This window comes from Ceratotherium simum, chromosome 17 (genome assembly GCF_057802395.1).
Source record: "Ceratotherium simum simum isolate JZ-2026a chromosome 17, ASM5780239v1, whole genome shotgun sequence".
Lineage (NCBI taxonomy): Eukaryota > Metazoa > Chordata > Mammalia > Perissodactyla > Rhinocerotidae > Ceratotherium > Ceratotherium simum.
Window position 1 is genome coordinate 30,327,349 of NC_141916.1, and position 23,658 is coordinate 30,351,006.

A 23,658-nucleotide genomic window follows, 5' to 3' on the forward strand; every position below is an offset into this window, starting at 1 on the left:
AGTATTGTCCCAGGTGTCCAAAACATTCTGAAGAAACCCAACAAGAACCACACCCAATTATTTTTATTATTTATTCAACAATCTGCTTGCTGGGTCTATACAAAGAAGGTGAAATGGGGAGTCAAATAGTGTCCTAATGTAGAAGATCAATTTAGTCAAATTGGTCAAAATACCGGAAACTATATTTCCCAATCCATCCATCACCTGGATCCCTCTCAATACCAACTCCCTAGTTCACCCATCCCTCCCAAAAAAAGAGAAAAAGAGTGGCTTAATATGTTTTTCAGTTCTCTACTTTCATGTTTCTGTTCAAATACTGATTTGAACCAATAAATATCTCCTTTCTGCCCAGGGAATTGGAAAGATGAAATAATCAGATAGAAATAAAGCAACAGTTAGTAATCCTTGAAGCATGGAAAAGGGAGGCCTAGTTTTATTTAAATGAATAGTGCGTATGGTAGAGGAGAGAATGGTTCATTGATGTTCCAGCCCAACCCTCTCTGCCCTCACCATCAGCTCTTGGCTGATGCTCGCTGACACATTCCAAACAGTGCAAGAAGCATTACTGAGTGCAATCCTCAGCAGCATTGCCTTGGGGAAACTTTTATTATGTATCTTCAATGCTCCAGGGGATATACATTTAAAAAATTAATTATCACAAAAACCTTAGGTTTTGGGGTATTTTTAGGTATAATTGGGTATTAAATCTCAGTTTTACAGATGAGGAAACTAAGGCCCAAAGAAATTAACCCTTTTTAATATATCATATAAAAGTTTTTTTAAATGATAATAGTTGACAGTATTCTTATTTAAAAAGGAGGTACTCCATAAATATTTTTCTAAATTGATCGAATATATTTTGTACTTCTGCCATCCGTACTTTATTATACAATAATTTTCTTTTTTTCTATTAAAAATGTTGTCATTATATCTTCTCTACCCATTTATATCTTAAAATATCACATTTTTTCTATCTTGAAATATTTTAATTTTATAAAATTATGTGGTCAGTTGTACCATGCTACCCTTCTGCCAGCATGCTATTATGTCCCATGAGAGATTTCCTTTCATATCCATGACTTCTATTAAAATACCTACAGAAATTAAGAGTGACTTCACTCATTCATTCACTCGTTCATTCAGTCAAAATTTACAGGGCAGCTGTCAAGTGCCAGGCAGTGAGAATCACAGTCTAGAGAGATTGTGGATTTTATTTTCCATCTACCAAAACATGAATGATTACATGATGGTTGACATTAAAAAAAAAGACCAAACATCACATTTAGAACCTAACATTTTCTTCATTAAATATAGTAATGACAACCACAAGAGAGAATCAAATAGATTACCCTGTTTTACAGTGAAAAAAAAGACTTCATAGAGGAGATATGTTTCATTGCAGCCATTAAAAGAGGAACAGGCTTAGGGGGCCGGCCCGGTGGTGTAGTGGTTAAGTTCACATGCTCCGCTTCGGTGGCCCAGGGTTCACAGGATCGGATCCCAGGTATGGACCTACACATCACTCATCAACCCATGAGGTGGCATCCCACATCCAAAATAGAGGAAGATTGTCACAGATGTTAGCTCAGGGACAATCTTCCTCACCAAAAACAAAAAGAGGGACAGCCTTTGGACTGGTGTTTTGAAGGAGAATGAAATTTATTCTCAGCAAAGTGAACATCACTAGCAAAGCAAAGCAGCAGAAAGAAGCTGCTGGTGGTTTAGAGGAAGCTCGGATAGTAGAGTGATTGAGGTTGGGGTGCATAGTAGCTAGAAAGCTTGGGAGGACGTGTGCATGTGTTTCAAGGAAACAATCCATCGAACCATGCTTCCTCTTCTTTTGTGTAGGCAAAAGGAAACTGAGGTCAGAGAACATTCTGTGGTATTGATGCCATAGAAACCATTCAGTCAACCTTAGATAACCTACAGAGCTGATAAATGGAGGTTGATTGTGCAATTCCCAAGATTTCTGGTATAAGCCAAACATCCCTAGCAGAGGGTGTTTTATTACGTGTTAACTGAATTCAGTTGACCCTTGAATGTTTGTTACAAATCCTTCTAAGTAACTTCCTTTAGCTCTATTAGTAGACAAACTAAATAAGTGCTTTCTGGGCCTCAGAATTAAATTGTTGACTTAATATCAACGTGTTTATATATTTGTTTAGAAACACAAAGCAAGGAACCATATATGTGAATCTTTTCTTGTCTATTTCATAAACATCTTTTTTTTTTAAATTTTTATTTATTTATTTTTTTCCCCCAAAGCCCCAGTAGACAGTTGCATGTCATAGCTGCACAGCCCTCCAGTTGCTGTATGTGGGACGCGGCCCCAGCATGGCTGGAGAAGCGGCGCATCGGTGCGCACCCGGGATCCGAACCCGGGCTGCCAGCAGCGAAGCACGTGCACTTAACTGCCAAGCCATGGGGCCGGACCCATAAACATCTTTTTATTGAGCCCTTATTACATGCTAGTTACTAAGCTAGGACTTTCCATTTTTCATCTCTGTTCCTCCTGACAGCTCTGTAAGGCATTATTGATGATTTACATGTGATCAGTGTGAGGCTCAGGGGAGTTAAGTAAATTGACCAAGGTTACACAGCTAGTAAAGAACAAAGCCTGGATTTGAACCCAGTTTTATATCAGTGTTTTGCTATATCAAAATGGCTCTCACCTTCTGCCTTGGGGGCAGAGGGGGACTCATGTTTACTCTTCTGTGGGAAGGGTTTTGTCTTTGAGACTCTCGGATGAGAGAGCTCTCCCTCGCTCCTCCTTAACCCTTCCTCTCTCTCCTCTTACTACTGCGTTGGAGGAAGCCCTCTTCGTCTCTCTGGTCTGCACTTGTACTAGCCTCACACCAGGCCTCTGTGATTCAATATTGCACATTCTCAATCTATCTACCACTCTGCTTCTAGTAATTTCTTTCTAAAATTAAAATATTGTCCCATTATGCTCCCCATTACCTGTAAGATAAACTCTGTACTCTGTAGCATGCCACACAAAGAGTTTATGATGTGAGCCTGGTGACCACTGGCAGCAGAGTCTCTTCTCATACCCTTCCAGCCCAGGTTCTGAAATCCTAAAGGATTTGCTGGTCTGGTCCATGTCTCTTTTCTCTCTTGATATCTTTGTCTCTGCTGTTGTTTTGGGCTGAATCCTTTTCCACACCTAGATCACCTGGTGAACCCTCTCATCCTTCAATAGCTGTCTCAAATATAATTTCTCTGAAGCATTTTCAAATGCCATCCTTCCATACTTTACTCTCAGTCTCCCTATCCCCTCAGCAGAGTTTTGACGGAAGGTGCTTCTCTGAACTACCTCTGCATCCTTTAATATTAAGTTGCCACCCTTAGATGTTTATTGCAATAACAACTGTGGTGCTCATGTAAGTTTCTCAACCACTGTGGATGTCTGACTCAATATAAAACAGAGACTTGTGGCCTGGGAATATTTAGATTACACACAAATAAAAAAATAAGGTGTGTTTTCAGATAAGACTCTGATTTTTCTGGCCAAGATATAAAAAAATGAACCATCTGTTTCTATATATGCATAAGAAGTTCAGCACCAGAGTTTTGTTCCCCGGAAAAGAATGTCAACTCACTGACCTTTCTGGCATTTTCAGTACCAGCCTAGGAGGGAAGCTCTTCCCTCTTTTGGTGAAAATACTTCAGAATCAAAGACTTTCCTCCCCATGAGATAGTTCCACCTCCAACACCAAGTGAGCGTGGTAGTGTACTTTATTTGAAATGAGAACAGTGCGTACTAGTCTCAGGTTCATCTTCAAGGTCACTGAGTAATGATCACTTGCTGGACTGAGTAGGGCTCTGCGGTGGGTTAAAACGGACAGGTCATGGTAAGAAGGAAGCAGGGGCTTCTTGTCCCTCTTCTGCATATTGAATAAGGAAGAGTTAGGGGATGATTGTCAATGAAATTTGTTGGACATGCATATTGACCTCTGCATATTTTACGGAAATATTTAATTGGTTTGCTGTTCATTAATTTAATTGGGTAATTTTTCTACTAGTAATTAATTTGATAGTAAAATATCAAAACCATTTTACTATAAAATGTTCATTATACACCTTTCAAACGTAATTGTATATTATTCTGCATGTGTAATGTGCGACAAGATAACCTTGGCTTTATATATAACTTGGAATAAATAGCCTTTGTGATTGTGTGATATTCCAGGTAAGATGTACAAAACTTAGATGAAAGGAGGCGTATATCCATGCAATGCATGTTGTAAAAAACTATTCCTGCTGTTCTGTGATCATTTTGAAAATCAAGATTGAAAAGAACCAGTTCTCCTTCTCCTTCTTCTGTACTGAAGATAGGGATTCATTTAATCATAAAATTTGCAAGCTTTCCTACTTAAGTGTCATGCAGACTTAGTTAAATAACTATATTTCCAGTACTGGAAGGCAATATTAATAAAACATGGGTTTTAATAGCTATAAGAGCCCTTTACTAGTTAGCTATTTTTTGCAAATATCACAGTTGGCAATGAATTTCTGGATAATGAAGTTATCATTATCTCTCTTATAATCGCTAATTATTCAAAGTATATCCCTTATCAGAGTCCAGTTCCTTTTCTTTTTGGCTAGAATGAGAGCTTAGGGATAGAAAATTGTAGGCAGACCAGATGCAACAAAAAACTATAATAAAAGAAATTTAGGTCCTATGAATAAATTGACCAGAAGTTAAAGGTGAGACAAATGAAAACCTAAACCCTAAATATTATATCAGGGAATCTAAAATCTAATCATTGAAAGGAGCATCCATTCAGAGTCATCTAGTCTATTAGTTTCCCAATGCCAGAAATGGGAGTCTTTTTTTTTTTTTTTTTTTTGGTGAGGAAGATTGGCCCTGAGCTAACATCTGTTGCCAATCTTCTTCTTTTTGCTTGAGGAAGATTGTCACTGAGCTAACATCTATGTCAGTCTTCCTCTATTTTGTATGTGGGACGCCGCCACAGCATGGCTTGATGAGTGATGTGTAGGTTCGTGCCCAGGATCCAAACCCACAAACCCCAGGGTGCCGAAGCGGAGTGCACGAACTTAACCACTACACCACCGGGGCCAGCCCCAGAAGTCATTTTTTAAATACAGATTCCTGGAATCCATCCTGAGATTCTGGCTCAGTAAATTTGGGGTGTGACCCGGGAATATGTGATTGTGATTTGCCACTGGGCTCATTTGAAAACTGCTAGTCTAGTCTAACACTCTAGTTTTGGGATAAAATCCTTTGTCAATATTTTGATAAAGGATGAGCTCATTTTTATCGGCTCCAGTGACAGAGCTAGATCTTACAAGCAGATATCTCTCTTTTCTTCAAAGCTCTCTTAGAAGTTTATACTTTCAGTGTGCCAAAATCTCCTTCCCTAGAATTTCCACTCACTGGTTCTAATTTTGTTCCTTATAGTCACAGAAAATGATATCTAGCTGTTAAATTTGCATTTCTTTAGTTACTAGAGAACATGCATGCCTATGTGTATTAGAATCTAATATCTTTTAATTTGGGGTTAATTTTTCTACTAGTAACTGATTTTTAAAGATTTATAAGAACTCTGTATATTAAGGGTATTACCCCTTTGTCTCATATTGTCATACATATTTTCCCAATTTGTAATTGATCATTTATTGATTTTGTATGTGTATGTGTGAGGAGATGTGTATTTCTGTATGTATAATCCCGAAACTCTAGTGAACATTTAAGCTCTTTCCTAGCTTCGTGCCATACAGAAATTTGGCAGGCATGATATTTCTGTAGAATATCCTATATTAAAAATTCAAAAATTATACTAAAACTCCCCAATGCGTATACTTCTCTAGAAATAATATGGCATGCCAAGCTACAAAGGACATTGACTGTTGAAGGAAAATTCCACTCCCTTTGTTCAAATTAATCCTCCAGATCTGGTTTTTATTGTAAGGTGTACTTTTCCTTTGAGTGCCCTGTGTGGTCCTTTTTAAAAAAAGGAAATGTCATTATGCTTCACATTTTTAAGCCTCTGGCAGGCAGAGACTGTTAATTTGTTTGCTTATTTAGAACAGGAAGCTTTTTTTTCTCCTTTTCTCTCTTTTCTTTTTAACTTTCTTTTGTAGCTTAGTAACCAAACTCAACCTCAGACCTGCCTTTAAATTGTTTTCAACCACCTTTGGAGTTTTATTCTGTCTTTTCCCCTCCCAGGGCCTCTTAAGATGAAGTGGGAGGAATGAAGTCATTGTGTGGCAAAACCTGTGGCTGAGGGACACTGCTCATGACTAACCCCAAATGCTTGTTTGATCAAGAAAGGACCTTCTCATAAGCCAGAATTCTAGTCCTCATAAGACACTAGCCCCAATGTCGCAGCATCTAGTGGAAGCCAAGTGTAGGCTGCAGCGGCAATTTGGTTACTGGTTTCAGAAATTAGTTACTTATACACAGCCAAAGTAAACTGTTCAACCCAAAAGACTGCATTAGGGCTAGAGTGTTCTAATGGGCCAAATTCAAGTATGGTTGAATAATTACTAAAGATTAACCATCCAGACTATTATTTCAGTCATTAAAATTAGGGGAGATGATGTCACCACATAATTCAGCCAAGACCGCCATGTTTTATTTTTTCATAAAGTAGACTGTCCTGTATACTGTTAACCAAAAAATAAAGAGCCAAAATGAGAGGCAGTGAGGCGTTTATTTTGGGATCAAAGAATTGCAATTCGGGGAGCACAGATTAGGTAGAAACCCAAATAGTGTCTCAATGATAGGAGAAGGGCTCAGAGTTTTTGTGGGAGAAAGGGAGGAAGATGAGGTAAGTTGTGTTAAAGAAGAGTTCATTGGTGCTAGATGAGGTAAGGCTAGGTTTGTACTTCATAGATTGGCTTGAGATTCAGTCATCAGGCAAAAGGCTAGACTTGGACTTCATTGATTGGTTAGTGATTCGGTCATCAACAGAGTCCAATTTCATCAGTCCTTACTGACTTCTTGGAATGTTGGTGGTTTTGTCTAGTTTGGAAGATAAAGAAAACGAGACATGCAAGGCAATTCCTCTGAAATGGCTGTTCTGGCTCTATTTTATTATGGCTCCAACTCATGTCATCTTTCACACCTGTGCTTCCTCTTTCCTTCATACAGACAAAGCAGTAAATTTAAGAAGTAGGAATTATTGACTGGGTGGCAGGGGAGTGAATGGGGAAGAAAATGAAGATTGCTTCTCTTTCTGTCCCCTCTTTTCTCCTTTCATGGATACTAGTGAATTAGAGTAACTTACTGAGGTATGAAAGATGGCAAGGCAACCTTACACCTGGTGGGAGTCACTGGAATAGCAAGCAATGGGTGTATAGTCCTTCCACTGAATCAGAAGTATTTGAGCGCCAAATTGGTAAGAAAAACAAATCCTAAATGTATATCCCGCCTTGTATTCTCTCTCAGTCCCCAGCTTCAGTCTCTGTCTCACAAATGCCCTGGAAAGGACAGTATCCTATTATCTTAATTTCTTCCCAAATTGGCTTATATGGCCTTTCTCTTTAATGAGAGAAATTGAAAGGTGTTCAAGAGGAAAGGAAAAGTTAGGTGAGTAAATGTGGTACCAGTTTTAGGCCAATGCTTAGGCCATGCAAGTTGGCAGATAGATAAAATACTCTTGTCTCTCTTTCATTGCCAAACTCTAATATGAGAAATACACGAAGTAGTCAGCATAAATTCTGGGCAGACATAAAATCTGTCATTGGGTTGCAATCAATAAATATTAATTGGTGATGTTAATCAGCCTACCGTTGACAGGCATGGGCAAAGACTTTCTGCAGGCCCTTCCTGCTATTATTGGGAGGCAAAATGTCAGGTGAAAGTTGCAGGTGGCGGGAAGCAGGAGGCCCGGTGAGGTATTCTCTCCATGTACGTAAGGGAGAAAAAATACGACTCTTGAAATGTTGAAATCTTACTTATAGTAAGACCATTTCAAGCCTCCCTGTTGGTGAGCCCAGAATTTATTATCCCAATGAGGTCAGTTTTGTGGTAGGGTCTTTTAAGAAAAACAGCAATAAATGTTTAAGGATTTCTGGCTGTCATTCACATTGCTAGTTAGTTTAAACCTTCATAGTTTTATATCATAAGCTTTCTTTCTCTCTCTCTTCCCCCCTCCTTTCTGTATGTGTATGTATGTGTGCATGTGTGTATATATATATAAATTGTTCTTATGGATCAGCTTCTATTGCCATCAGATGAGCTCTAAACAGGTTCTTTCAGTTGAGAAAGGGGTTGTCTCCCCACACTTTTTTTTATATATATATAACTAGCCATAGCCCTGGGGTGATGGCCTTAACTAATTTTTTCAGCAGTCATTTTGACCCAACCCTGCACAGTTTTGATGGTACTCTTTGCTTTTCTAGGTTTGCTGTGGAATTTGTCCTCTAATGACAAACTGAAGAATCTCATGATAAGGGAAGCCTTGCTTATCCTGACTGAGAATATCATTATCCCCTTTTCGGGGTGGCCAGAAGGGGACTACCCCAAAGCGAATGGTTTGCTTGATTTTGATATATTCTACAACGTCACAGGATGCCTAAGGTAATGCCACTCTACAACTGCCCCCCCCACCACCTTTTCTCTGTACACCTTAAATACTGCATCCAGGTCTATCTAAAACTCTACCCCATTATCTGGAGATGTTGTAAGAATTATAAACATCATTCTAACTACCAGAAGCACAATGTAGAGCCAATGAGAAAGGTCAACAGAGTATTGGTTTCCAGGCATGTATGATTCCAGAAGCTACCCACATTAGCTCATAAGAGAGAGGATGTCAATTCCATTAGAGAAACCTGAGCTCTGATCTGAACACCTGAAGTCCATGTAGACTGGCCTTCCCTATCTCACAGGGTTTAAGGCAGGCACCATGCTTTTTTTAATTCACAAAAATCTAATTTAATGACATGGTTAAAAAAATAATTTTCAATCTGGTATTTTTAAATAGGCAACAAAGCCTAAAGGGACAGAATGTCTTGCCATAAGAACAGCTACAAAAGAAGTTAGTTTGATCAGCATTTCTAAATATTGGGATGAAAAAATGCTTGAAATGTCTTCTCCTATGGGCTGTTAGATGCTAGCTACACCATGAGGAAATAGAAACACATGCAGGAGGAAGACAAGTCTTAACTTCATGAGAATCATACATCTCAAGCTTTCTTATATTTGAAAATAATCATTGTCCTTTATGCCCAGGGATTAAAAGAAATCAGATAGAAGATCTAATCAAAATTAGGCAGCCCCAAAGAAGTCGGGATATATTCTGCCTTTCCATCTTTTCTCTAGTTACACAATTCGTTTTTTGAGAGAATCTGGATGGTAACTGAGGGAACTTATTATGGTAAGATGTTTATCTCCGCAGTTAATCACACAGTAATACACATCAAAAACCAATTTTCCGTAAAGCATTATGTTAGCTACTGAGAGTTTTAGAAAGATGAATAACAAAATCCTTAAGGAACTTTTAATCTAGCAGGGGATGCAGATGAGCAAACAAATTAGAATAGAGCTACAATGAAATATGTTAGAGCAGTGGTTCTCAAAGCAGGGCCCCTGGACCAGTAGCATTGCATCACCTGGAACTTGTTAGAATTCTCCGGTCCCCGCGCCAGACCTACTGAATCAGAAACTCTCAGGGTGGGGCCCAGCTGTCTGTTTTTAACAAGCCTTCCAGGTGACTGTAATGCAAGCTGAAGTTTGAGAACAACAGGTCAGAGGTACAAGTGAAGTGCTGCGGGAATGCAGAACAAAGGACTATTCATGCCAGCTGAGTGGGATCAGAAAGACACTATAGAAGAGGTGCCAATGAGCTGAGCCTTGGCAGTCTATTTCAGTAGTCAGAAATTCTCTTAAGGATGAAAGACTAAATTCTTGAATGGCGTAAGAGGTGCCCAAATGGTCTCGCTTGAATCTATCTTCTGTACAGTCCACTGGAACTGCTTTTCTAGTGCACTTTTGATCTATGAAAACTTTGATCCATTTAAAAACACTTTGTGTCCTAAATTTCTCTGTCGCTCCCGTTGCCTTACCATGTACAACAGAGTTCTGAATGTGGCAGATGTATCAATCAGGACTCGTGCAATTGAAAACGGCAGATACACAACTCAGACTCCCTTAAGCCAAGTAGGGATTCGTTGGTTCATGTGGCTGAGATGTTGAGAGTCGCTTGCGGAGGGAAGAAAGTATACTGGGAACCATGACCTGAAGTCCTGGGACAGAAATGCAGCATCCCTGGGGCTCACTCTTTTTCTGTTTATATCTCATCTCTGCTTACTCTTCTTCTGTTGCATGTTGGGCTCATTCTGTACAAATGCAAACAAGCCTTCTTCCCTTAGCAGATAACTCAATCACAGCCCTTGCTTAGCCACCCAGCAGAAAAAGTGCACTTCTTTCTTCCAAAGTCAGTCTCAGGGAAGGTTTATCCCTGGCACTGCTTCTGAAAGGTGCACATCATTTGAGCCACTGTTGCCTCGATTGGCCAGGCCTGGATCAGATACCTGCTTCATGGCAGGGATGGCAAGGTCTGTTATAATCACAAGAGGGGTGGGAACACTTGCTGGGTAAACAAAACAAAAACAGAAGACAACTTCATCTATTACAGCATATACGATCTTTCTCAGTCTATCCACAACTTTCTTTACAACCTTATTTCCCATTTTCCCACAAACGTACTTTATACCCATTAAGATACTTGCTTTCCTGGGACGCTGTAGGTTCATTCATATAGTCTTTATTCAATTTTATTTGCCTGTTAAACATTTTTCTTATTTGCCTATTGAATACATAATCTCCTAATCATTTAACACCAAGGATAAAGTTCGCCTTTTCTGTGAAACATTTTTTAGCCTCCTCAGGCAAAAGCCATTACTTGCTCCTAAGATTTCAAACAGGAATTTATAGGCAAGTCACCTCTGTCTAGATTTTATCGCATTTCTGTTTTATGGTGAGTTGTTTACATACCTTTTTTACTAGATTGTGAACTCTTTAAAAGCTAAGCCTATGCATTTTTTTAATCTTTAATCCCTAACACCTAGCAAAGTTTCTGCCATATAGTAAGCGAGTATAAAGTATTTGAACGAAACACGTAAATGAATGAGTGAGCAAATGAAAGTACATAACAAATTAGGTGAATAATCAAGCCTGGCAAGAGGATCAAATTTGTGATGGAAACAGAAGTTGGACACAAGCTCAGGCCAGACTGTGGGGGCCTTGAAGGTCATGTTAAGGAGTTAATTTTTTTCTTCTATAAGCAAAATCAGTTCGTGTTCAGAGGATAAAAGTATGATAAGTTCTGTGTGAAGAAGAAGAATGATAATATCAACAGGAAAGGTGTATTGAGAAGGTGAAAATCTAAAGACAAAGATGTTAGTTACAAATCTCTTCCTGTAGCCTCTCCTTATGAAAGAGGAATAAAAGACTTACATGGTTTGGGTGAGGTAATGCCCTGGTTGGCATACATTTTTCCAGAAGGAGTAATAGCTGAATACATTCCCATCAGAATGACACCATTTTAAACAGTGTTTGCAAAGTCAGTCCATACCACTGATAATAACTACTTTCAGAAGCAGAATATGGCAAAAAATCTGGGAAATTGAGTGCCGTAGTATATGCTTACTAAAAATCTCTGTTCTTATTTCATCTGTGTATCTAATTTATAATAATAATAGCTAAGATTTATTGTGCATTATGGTCTAGAAACTGTTCTAAATACTTTATGAGGATTTTCTCAGTTTATTGTCACAGCAGCCCTTGTAAAGTTGGTTTTCCCCATTTTATAGATCAGGAAACAGGGGCTCAAAAAGGTTAAGTGATTTTTCAAATGTCATACGGGTAGTTAGAGACATAACTGGAATTCAAATCCAGGAAGCCAGTGTCCAAAGCTAGAGCTCTTAATTAGTATGCTGAATACATTAATGATAGTCACATGTCCACAGACGGCACTGTTGTGGATGAAACCTCTGCCCTTCAGTCTCACAACCTCACGGTGTCACATAGCCCAGTTTATAGTCATGTTCAGGTCTCATTATGGGCATTGTATCTGCTTTTTTTGTGTGTGAGGGAGATCAGCCCTGAGCTAACATCCGTGCCAATCCTCCTCTTTTTGCTGAGGAAGACCGGCTCTGAGCTAACATCTATTGCCAATCCTCCTCCTTTTTTCCTTCCCCAAAGCCCCAGTAGATAGTTGAATGTCATAGTTGCACATCCTTCTAGTTGCTGTATGTGGGACGCGGCCTCAGCATGGCCGGAGAAGCAGTGCGTCGGTGCACGCCTGGATCCCAACCCGGGCCGCCAGTAGCGGAGCGCGTGCCCTTAACCACTAAGCCACGGGGCCGGCCCCTGTATCTGCATTTCTGTATGAGCGTTTTTGTTTTAGAAATTCTGTGCAAGTGGAACTCTGCACTGCATTTCATATCAACAGAAGACTCAAAAGATGAAGCATATGAAGTGGGAGATCTTTCCGAGAGAGAGGAGATGGCTTTGTAGCCAACTTCAGGGTCGATGTTGTCACAATGAGTATAAAAGCACTAGGAGCTGCGAGTCAGAATGTGAGGAGACCTCCAGGGAACCTGCAGATAGTCTCAGTTTCCATGACAACAGAGGTGTCTGCTGAGCAGCTGCTTATTTATGACCCCAGCTTACTCTCAAAAGATTTTAAGACAGGTGTTGACTGCTTCTAGTAAGAGCCAATCTTAGTGCGTGAAAAGGTCACGAATGTTAGCGAATATCTTAATTGCTACAAGTTCGTTTGAAGTATTTTCTCCCCTAATGGGTTCAGAGCCAACAGTGAACTATGCACTGGCAATATGTGGTATTTTTGGCGTTGTGGTTGGCTTAGGTTAATATAGCTAAATTCCTTCAGTCTACTTTGGAGGAAAACTTCTGCATGCACCAGTGACTCTCCCTTTACTAACTTGACATTGAGATCGGTTCTAAGAGGGACTTCCCTAGTCTGTGTACAGCAGTGGTGCCGAGTGAAGCTGCTCTGCGGGTAAAATGGTTGCTTTGTTAATGAACTTGTGGGAGTGACTCCCGTTCTGCCTATCTGGAGCTGCCACAGTGAGATTGCATTCATGTAGGAGAACATGCACAGCTTATCATTCAAAAAGAGGAACGCTGTCACTACACTGTATCTGTCAGGTATCAGATCATTTATCTACATGATTAGCATCTGCCTGCAGCAGCATTTATCAGGGCCTTGGTTTTTTCTTTAGGTCCCTTTGGAATTACATACTTTTTCCATTACTCACTGAAAGGTGATACAAATTTTGCAATAGGGAAAACAATGTGTTCATGCAAGTTTCAATTTTTTTCTTAAACAATATTACCCTAGCATAATGAGTAGTAAAATCCAAGTTAGGAGAGGAAAAATAAATTGGTACACTCCAATTTGTGCTAGAGCCGGTGAGAGTGTCAGCATCTCTTCATAATTCCACATACAGTGACATCATGTTGGTAGTTTAAAATCAGCTGTGGTGGAAGTATTTATGCCACTGAAATTGGCAAATGCTGCAAATCAAAGATCTCCCCACTCCCCCACCCCCAGAAAGCTGCTAAACATTTACCAGCATACCACTGGCACTGAATTGCCATTAGTTGATTACTTGAACATCAAAATGTGGATAATTAGGGTGTAAGCATATTTCTCCACACACCTCCCTTCTCAAAGAAGAAACAATTTGTTTTCTTCGAAGGTATTATAAAGCTTCAGCATTTTCTTTTTTTTTTTTCCCTTTCTGAGCGGAGAATACCTGCTAAAATGTCCCATTCTTTTTTTCAAAATTATTTTCCTTTACTTAGGGCAAGAAGTGTAACAGTTAAAATATTTGATAATTTATTGCAATTAATAGGATACTCTTCCAAATATTTCAAATTCCCAAAGACTTATGTGACAATCATAGAATTGTAAATTACCAGAAAGCATTAGCTGCCTTCTTTGATTGTATACCCCTGCTACACACATGCACTCATTGTGAGCAGCCGCTTTTCTATTTAGTATGGGTAACTTCTTGGGAATTTGTGTGACATACTGTCAAATCCGTATGTTTCACCACACTGATTGGCACACTTTTGGGAAACCTTTGGATGTGACGTAAATAAAACCAATGGTTATTATCAGGGGTTAGTTTGAAATTTCTACCAAAGACTTAACATTATTTCTCCATTCCTCCGTATCATTCTCGTGGCTCTCTCCTCGCCTTTTTTCTTTCTTCCTTTCCTCAATCTTCTTTTGAAGAGGTAGAAACAATTTAGAAGTCAGAAGCTAAAATGCCTCTCGGGGTCAGGCAGGCACTTAAGTGGACAGGTGTAAAACCATGGGGAATGCTGGGGGCTATCAGACTAGAGAAGGGGAAAAAATGCTTGCCCGGAGAGCAGTGAGATTCTATGTTCTAGAAAACACTTCAGGCCAAACACAAACACATCTAGGCAGCCTCTGTTAATTTTTTTTTTATTTTTTATTTTATTTTTTTTCCCCAAAGCCCCAGTAGATAGTTGTATGTCATAGTTGCACAGCCTTCTAGTTGCTGTATGTGGGACGCGGGCCCAGCATGGCCGGAGAAGTGGTGCTTCGGTGCACGCCTGGGATCCGGGCCCAGGCCGCCAGCAGCGGAGCGCACGCACTTAACCGCTAAGCCATGGGGCCGGCCCTAGGCAGCCTCTGTTCGCAGACTCATTCTCCACTTGAAGAAATTAAGGGCAAAGTGACTCTTCCACAATTATGGAAGCAGTTATCAGAAAGCTGACAAAGGCAACTAGTCCAGCTTTCTTGGGATTTAACCCCTCAGTCTGCCTTTCCTCTTGTGCTTATCCAACGCTATCGTTATTCCTCGAGTGCCAACTGTATCCAAAGCACTGTTTAAATTTCTGAAATCTCAGAGGGGATTGGGACCTCTCTTTGCCCTGGAGGATCTCCAGGTTTAGAGGGAGAGATGGGCGCTTGAAGAGATAATCACCAAAAGTTTGATAAGAAGTGTAAAAGAGGTATGTTGACTATTAACTATTAACCATTGAGTTGCTTAACTGATGTTGCCTGGGGGTTGGGAAAAGTGTTGACTGGAGAGTCACTTTTAAGGAGCTGTGAAAGGATGAGCAGGTGTTTGAATGTCCCTCTTCATCTTTAGCCCATCAGTCTATCACTGGTTCATCTCTATCATTTTTCAGTGTATTCATATTAAAAATATGAACTCATAAAGCCTTGAAAAGTTGTTTTCCTAAGTTCTTATCCTTCGTTAACCATTTACTTATGAGAAGGGCTTATAAAATCGCTGCCTTATCTTATTGCCGCGGTCTGACTAACGACTGTTTGTGCATTTTAGAGGCCACCCCAGAATTTGCCATTTTGTTTAGGATTATGGCACAAAATGACAAAACATTAGCACATTATAAAACATCCTCCTTTTTCTTAATTATATTTTATGCCTATATATGCCAGTTAAGAGGAAAAACAATCGGTAGTGCATTTCTCTTACAAGTGACTTAAACTTCACTTTTCCCCATGTGTCGTGGTGTAGTAAATGTGCTTGATGATTGTATAATAGAGTTCTGTGTACTAAAATTTATAACTGTCTTAAAAGAAACTTCCATTGTCACTTATCACTGTAAATCTAGCTGCGGTGGGGAGTGGTCAGAGGAAGCAAACTGTAACTTTAGAAAGAAAAGCTGTAGCTCTCCGTCTTGTTCTTAATTAGCCATGGGGTTAAGAGCAAGTTTTTTTGAAATAGCGGTACCAGCTACTCTCTGGAAAAAGAATGTCTCCATGTAAATTTTTAATATATTCAATTACATCCGTCTTCTCCAGCACAAAAAAAATATCATTGTGTTCCTGAATTTCATTTTTTATGCGTATCTGGATATCAAACTTCAGAACTTTGCTGAATCTCTATTTCCTTAATTATGGATTTTCATTCTATTTACCTTTGCCCATTTATCCCTTATTCTGAATACACCTGACAGAAAAGGATTTCTCTGGTCTAGCCCTGTGCGTAATTTTATTTAATTATTTAAATAATTAAGAATTAGATTATTAAGAAGATAATCAAATGAGGATAAAATTTCCCTGATTATCAAATAAGTATTTTTCTTTTCTGTAAGTATATAGATCCAAAAGCAGGACAGAACTTACTTTTTAAAATCGTAATCTAAACGCAATTATTTACTTCTGGAAATAATTTGATATAAAACTAGAAGAATGTTATTTGAGACAGTATAAACAACATAGAAACCTGAGAGAAGTATCCAGATAGTTCAACCCGGAAAGTGACTTTTTCAGAAATAAAGACAATTGAATTATCAACTTCAACATCAGTTATTTGGCTAATTATTTAAACTCTTTACATCTGATGTGTAAACATAAGCAATATGAAGTCCGTAAATAATGAAATGGGCAATATTTCTAGTCATGTTACACTGTTAGTCATAACTGTATTTTATAAGTTGGGTATTTTAGATATACAAAAAAATGTGTGGTTTAATGAATTAAATTATTTTGTAAATTTCTCTTTAAGTAAATTTAGAAGGTGTAAGTTGTATTTAAATGGGTAAATAAAATCTTGATTTTAAAAAATGTTTTATAAGCTGAGTCTCAGGGGTTTTAGGTCATTATTTTGAAATCTCTCAACAATAATTAAGTTACTAAAGAAAACAATCAAACAAAACAAATATGGCCATGCTTACCTAGTCACCCCTTTCTGGTCTTCCTGAACCCAGTGTTTTTAAAAGTATGTGTCTTATTGGAATTGTCAAGCCACACAATTACAACCAACCCTGTTGCGAAGGTTCCTGCTCTTTAGACTAAATTTTCCACTATCCTATTCATGTCTTTAGCAGATGGGCCCAGATTAAAAATTCTACTTCACAGAAATTGTATGACATTTCTGTTTGTCAAAGAAATTCTTTATTCTTACCAATCTGTCCATAAATATTGACTACCTACTTTGGGCCCAGCCCAGGGATAATTGGTAAAGAAAATACATGAATAGGGATAATATGGAAGAAGAAGAATCAGTGATAGAAACAGAAAAATAATTTTTATTACATCGAGAGGACTATATTTGGTTGTCTTTCTGCATCAGTTAGTTTATTAGTTGAGTCTTGAACAGAAAAAGAAATTCCCAACAATGTCTTTGTCAGAGATTTTTTAAAGCATCCTCATGTTTAAAAAAAATATTTGTGTATAGCTTCTTTTTTTTTTTTTTTTTAAAGATTTTATTTATTCATTTTTTCCCCCCCAAAGCCCCAGTAGGCAGTTGTATGTCGTAGGTTCACATCCTTCTAGTTGCTGTACATGGGACTCGGGCTCGGGTTGGACGGAGAAGTGGCACCCTGGGATCCGAACCCAGGCCGCCAGCATCAGAGCGCGCGCACTTAACCACTAAGCCATGGAGCCGGCCCTGTGTATAGCTTCAATTGGAGGTAGTCTTTAACTGTATCTTATCACACTGAAAGTCTTTTTCCAAAAAACTTAATACTATCATCATAATCAGAACTCTTAAAATTTTAAAAATTATCATAATAAAATAAAATGAGTGGGTTGATATATTTGGATAAAGCCATTGGTGACTTTGTTGCTATCCTGTGGTTAAAATTTATGCCTATCTTGGAGGTGCAGACTATCTGAGCATCGTGTGATTCTACTCTAGGTCTTGAGCATCTTAATCAATCCTTGTCTGGCATCCCAGACATCTCTTTTAGATGTCAAGAATGTCTACTCAATTTCCAGTGGCTCCTGGGCACATTTTTAAAACTGGTTTGCTGCTTATAATTGATTTCAAATGGAATTTGGCACTCTACTTGAACAGCCTGCTAAATCAAGAGGAAATGACTGTTGCCTACCAACCTGATGGTTACTGGCTGAATTGACTATTCAGAATACTTCTGGAAAATGCTGGAAAGCAGAACTAAAGGATTTTTAAGGATAGATTTTCTCCTCCCCCCATCTTCTAGTTTCTTGATGTGTAACAGATGCTGACATATCTTTGTTTAGTTAACGTTCCTTGTTCTGGAAGGAACAAGCCGTGTAGGTCGTGGAGCTTTGTTCTACCTCCCGATGTTGCTTCTGTTTGCAGATGGAACAGTTGACTTTGGCTGATGTTTGCGGGTACCTTCAGGAACCGACGTTGACTTCAGAGTAACAGACAGGCCCTTCTTCTGGCATCGAGTTTTTGTTCCTCTGCCAGTTCAAATGAGGCTCCCCTTTTGTTCTGTGCAACCACAAACTGCCTCTGCTGCTTTCTCTGGGTTAATCACAGACAAGGCCCAACTGTTTGATATGTATCAGCTGAGAGTTAAATAAAAGCCCAGACCTAAATCTCAAATAACAAGAGGAAGAAGGATGTGTCCTTATCAGCCAGTGTCTTATCGAGTGCCTATTGGGTCTTAGAATGGATTCTGACCAAGCACTTAATTGACTGGTACCGCTTGGGGCCTTGCTCACAATTTACAACACATGGTATTAGGAAGCCTATAATCGCTGGTGAACTCGAAGATGCATCCACAATTTTTTAAAACCATTGAGGTGATCACCATCTCAGTGTGCTGGTTAGACCTTTAAGACTGGTCTCACAGGGGCCGGCCCCGTGGCTTAGCGGTTAAGTGCGCGTGCTCCGCTGCTGGCGGCCCGGGGTTTGGATCCCGGGCGCGCACCGACGCACCGCTTCTCCAGCCATGCTGAGGCTGCGTCCCACATACAGCAACTAGAAGGATGCGCAGCTATGACATACAACTATCTACTGGGGCTTTGGAGAAAAAAATAAATAAAATAAAGAGACTGGTCCCACAGGCAGTAGGTCTTGCATACAATGCACACGTAAACTGTGTTAGTAGGAAACAACATCTATTATCAATAGAGTTGGCCCCATTTTAAAAAAAAAATCTCTGCCTCTTAAAACTACTTGTCTTTGTGAGTGAAGTGTCTTGAAAAGATTTACTCCAACCCTATTATTGTCTGTCATTCTCGTGTCCTGGTAACTAACTACAGCCTTTTACTTTAAACATTCCATATCAGTTCATCATTTCCCCAGGCCAGTTGACCATACAGCACACACTGAGCTGGGACAGTCTGTGTTGTAACAAACTTCCTTTCAGTGCTGGCAAGCTAGCTGTATTTGACAGCACACCTGCATGTAGCCACACACAGACCATTTATAGAAGGGCCGGTAAAAATCCTATTAAAAGCAGGTAATTCTGGGGGGCTGGCCTGGTGGCGTAGTGGTTAAGTTCGTGCACTCCACTTCTGCGGCCCAGGGTTCACAGGTTCAGCTTCCGGACGTGGACCTAGGCACCACTCATCAAGCCATGCTGTGGCGGCGTCCCATATACAAAATGGAGGAAGATGGGCACAGATGTTAGCTCAGGGCCAGTCTTCCTCAGCAAAAAAAGAGAGGAAGATTGGCAACAGATGTTAGCTCAGGCCCAGTCTTCCTCACCAAAAAAAAAAAAAAAAAGGTAATTCTGGTTTTAAACAAGAGTCACAGGTCAGGGTTCTGAATGAGATTTTAGTGTGCCTTAACTTCAGGAATTTTGTGAAAATTACAGATCATAATATTTGCAGTGTGCCTTCTATAATGTCTAGGACACACACGAAATTGCATCTCTTTTTATCATTTGACATTGTCCATTTGCTGGCTTGCCATATGAGTTTAAAGTTTAGTCACACTGTCATTAATCTTAACAGAGACATACCATTCTTCCTTTTAATTCTAGCAAGGCCTGGGGTGTTTGATTTTCTTTTCTCCTTTTCACTGTGACACTCAAGAATGCGTGAGATAAGTGGTCCTGGAGAGAGTCATGAATCACTGATTTGCTTTCAGATAAAACACCTGACTCCTCCTAAATACGTGAGGTTTTGTTCAGAGACATACAGAGGTTCAGATTCCATTTTTTTCCCACCCCTTCCATGTCGTATTATCAGAAAAATTCTTCTTAATATCAAATGCAAGCTCCGGTTCAAGCTGGTATCCTCCCATTCCAGCCCAGTGGAGGTGAAGACTCCAAAACAATCCTGCCTTTCTGTGTAGAGTAGTTTGTCTCCTTCTCCACGTCCCCCTCTCCTGAGGCCCCGGCCTCTAGTCTCCAACCCCCAGTCCGAGGACCTGGTTTTTAAATTTCAGTATACAATAGTATGCAGTTTTAATTTCCTGAAAGGTACCCACATATTTACTCAGACTTCTGCTAGATTTTACCAGGGGAAATTAACTCATCATTGAATCAAATTCAAACCGTAGACACTAAATTAAACATTTCCAATATATTCATTGGTAACTCTGATAATGACTTTTTATTGAGTAACTACTGTTTGTATGCTCATTCTCTTTTACTTTTCAACAAGATAATTGTTTTGATATGTTTCTTTTATAGTTTTGAGATATTTTTCCATGTCAAACCTCTATTGGGCTACATGTAGAAATCGGTTGTAAATAAATATTTTTCAGGATTCAGGAGATACATTGTAAAAGGATTAATTCTGCCTAAGATTAGCCCTGTTAATTCTCTGACTCCCACAAATTGAAGTGTTAGCATTGAAAAAATACTTCAAGATGGATATATCATTTTCTAATAACTATTGGTTATTTTCATAGTGATACAATAACAAATTCCTTTCTGACTAGTGACTTCTATTCATGGACTTCTATTCATGTTCTATTCATGGATGCTATAAAATAATCCACACTTATCATTCATATTTCTGGGTTGTTGAGTAAGGTAGGAACTATTTTTGATAAGCAAGAGCAAATACTGAAGCAGTGGGGTTCCATGTACTTTCTGTCAGCAGAGGTATCAACTGCCAGAAACCCCTGATAAGTCCCGTTTCAAGCAAGTAGAGTCTGGATAATACCAAACTACAAAACAACAGTGAGTGCGTGTGAACTGGCAGTACTGCCAAACTGAATTGCCATTCTCACCCAAAATAAACACCCTGCCGTTAAACAAAGCTAAGTCATGCATCTGCAAGGTATGTTGTGGGCTTAGCTAGCCAGAAAGACAGACCTTTTGATTTGTCAAAGCAGTTTTAAATTACGGCCATTTCTCTAAGACAGAGGTTGAAAAGGTCAAAGGGGAGCTTTAAAAGGTATGATAACATTGTCTCAGAGTTGGGGGGCGTATGGTATTTGCTAAACAAATGGCAGACTGAATGAATGTTAGATGAGGTTTGCTCTACCCTGGAGCTGCCCAGGCACAGAATAAAGAACAGCTCTTATCCTGACTTTACTACTAATTTGCTGTCACCAGGAAAAATAACTTAAACTCTTTGGACCTCAGTTTCTACATATGTAAAATAAGGAGACTGGAAAAGAGTTTTTCAGTTTCTATCAAGCTTCTTAAGATCCCATGGTCTTAAAGGGCTCAGAGAGTAGATAGGGGATCTTGGTTCAAATGATCATTTCTTGAGGAAAAACTATAGTAAAAATGGTTTTAATTACAGTTTATGAGCCCATTCAATATCTTTTTTTAATGGGGGCAAAGTATCAAAGTTTTTAAGATACAGTAAAAATTACATAAGGAAGTGAATCTTTAATTAGAAATGTCAAAGGAGAACCAAAGTCACAGAAGGGATTTTGTTAAAATCAAAAATACGTTGTATCAATGCAGTAACCATTAAATTGTTAGTATATCCTTAGTTTTATGTGGATTAGTCTTATCTCCTCAAATATTAGGTTGAATCATGAAATTGCATCTTTGTGAGTTAAAAAAAGTCAAGTATCATTGGTTTCAACCTACAATGTGATGATCTCCATGGGAGCAGGGTACACTGCTATGTGCTTCCCCCTTGTTCCCTTTAGTTCTTGATATAATGCTGGGCACATTTGTTCTTTCACAATATGTATGGAAAGCAGTATTTTGGGGCAGAAAGGCTTTTTGAAATCACTTAGTATGATATATTATTTTGAAGATGAAGAAAATAAGACCCCCAAATTTCTCAGAATTGTTGTTCTTTTGATGTTCAGAATGACACTGAGACATTATAAACAAAAAGTCTTGAATATACTTTGAATATTTTACCCACCAGTAAAAGAAACTGGTCTGATCAATTTTATAGGAATAGTTCTTAGCAATCAAAGTTAGCAGAGGGGAATAAGAATGGTTCTCAAAATTCTAGAAACCTGAAGGCACTGTTCTTTTGCCATTCTTGTTAACAGAGGTGTTAATGGTTAAATGGCTTGGAAACAAATTTTTTAATGGTTAATGCTAACAAGAAAACCTTAATCTAAAGGAACATAGTAACAATAATACCAGAATATAAACATAATCTGAATTTGAAACATGATCCCCAAATACATTACTTTGCTGTATTTGATAAGCTTCAATTCTCCATAAGAAAGCAACCTCCACTTGTAGGTTTAGTTACTGTTTATAGAAAGGTGTCATGGCTTAGCAAAATTAGAAATAGACTAAGTGCAAAAATATTTATAGGTCATGCTTTTGACTTAGGTCTTACATACTGTGAAACTCTGCATTTCTGTGACAACTCTCTGCCATTTTAATTATAGGATCATCACATTTTAGAGCATCTCATTTAATATTTGTCAATAATAGTTTATGCTGAAACCTACAAAACCCCCAAATAATATAGTCCAACATCCTATCTTGACAAATGAGGAAACCAAGGCCCAGAGAATTTAAGTAACTTGAAGTTACTTCGAGTTAAGACATGGAAAAATTGGGACTTGGACATCTAATATCCTGCCATGTCTAATGTACCATTTGTTCTTTTAGTTGCAATATGTTTGCCTCACTACCCCTTTCAAAAATGGGGTGAAGATTGAGTAAATAATGCTATGACCTTGGTTCTTGGAGTGAAGTAGACAGAAGGCTCTCATCGACATGATGACATGTCGTATGAATATATTTAGAAGTTGTTTCTAGGTTTGGTGACCATTAGGCAATTGATGATTTATTGACACCAAGATAAGTTTGTCACACTTTTACAAATTTGCCAGTTTTCCAGACCCTTGGAAGAAGCATCAAGTAAAGCTTTGAAACCAAGGCCTACTGGATACATGGCCTAAGTCTTATGGTTGCTTGTTTGTTTTTCCTGAAAGAAACATGAGTTCGGCAGGCCCTGATGGGAGGAAAGTGATGAGAAGGTGTGATGGACTGATTGACTCCCTGGTCCATTATGTCAGAGGAACCATTGCTGATTACCAGCCAGATGACAAGGTAATTCAAGAGTTAGATATCTCTCACATTGAATTACTGTTTTGTCTTGCTAAGATTCTTCAGGGTATTTTGGAAGTAGCTGTTCACAGTTAGCTTCATTCATTAACTCATTTGCTGAGCTTATGATTTCCCCATACATGCGTAGAAATATTCAAGTCCATCTAGCCCCGTGTTTCTTTCTGCTTTCCAAACCTAAATTTCCAACTCTCTGTCTAACAACCCTATGGATGTTTGAAAGGAGCCCAAATGCTACATGTTGAGCGGTGAACTTAAATTCATCTCTTCCCTCATCCCCAAATTTGCTCCTTCTCTGTATAATCCTTCTTAATAATTATCACCAGCCTTCCAATGAAAATAGGAATCTGAGCAATCTCGGACTGCCTCCCTTCCCTCACATCCCATATCCACTGAGCAGCAAATAACATGCGTTCTGCCTCTGAAATGCCCTATAGTTTATCCACTCCTCTCTGATGTTACTGCTGTCCTTGTTCGTG

The 23,658-nt window shown here is 39.0% G+C and overlaps 1 protein-coding gene across 1 annotated transcript in view; it reads left to right on the plus strand.

Annotated features, from left to right (window-relative positions):
• The window catches only part of PKP2 (plakophilin 2), an 81,666-nt gene that overhangs the window by 40,894 nt on the left and 17,114 nt on the right, over positions 1–23,658 (plus strand). Inside the window, exons 6-7 of the mRNA XM_014795885.2 lie at positions 8,374–8,551; positions 23,047–23,164. Of these exons, the coding sequence (XP_014651371.2) occupies positions 8,374–8,551; positions 23,047–23,164 (296 nt within the window). The remainder of the gene's footprint in view (positions 1–8,373; positions 8,552–23,046; positions 23,165–23,658) is intronic.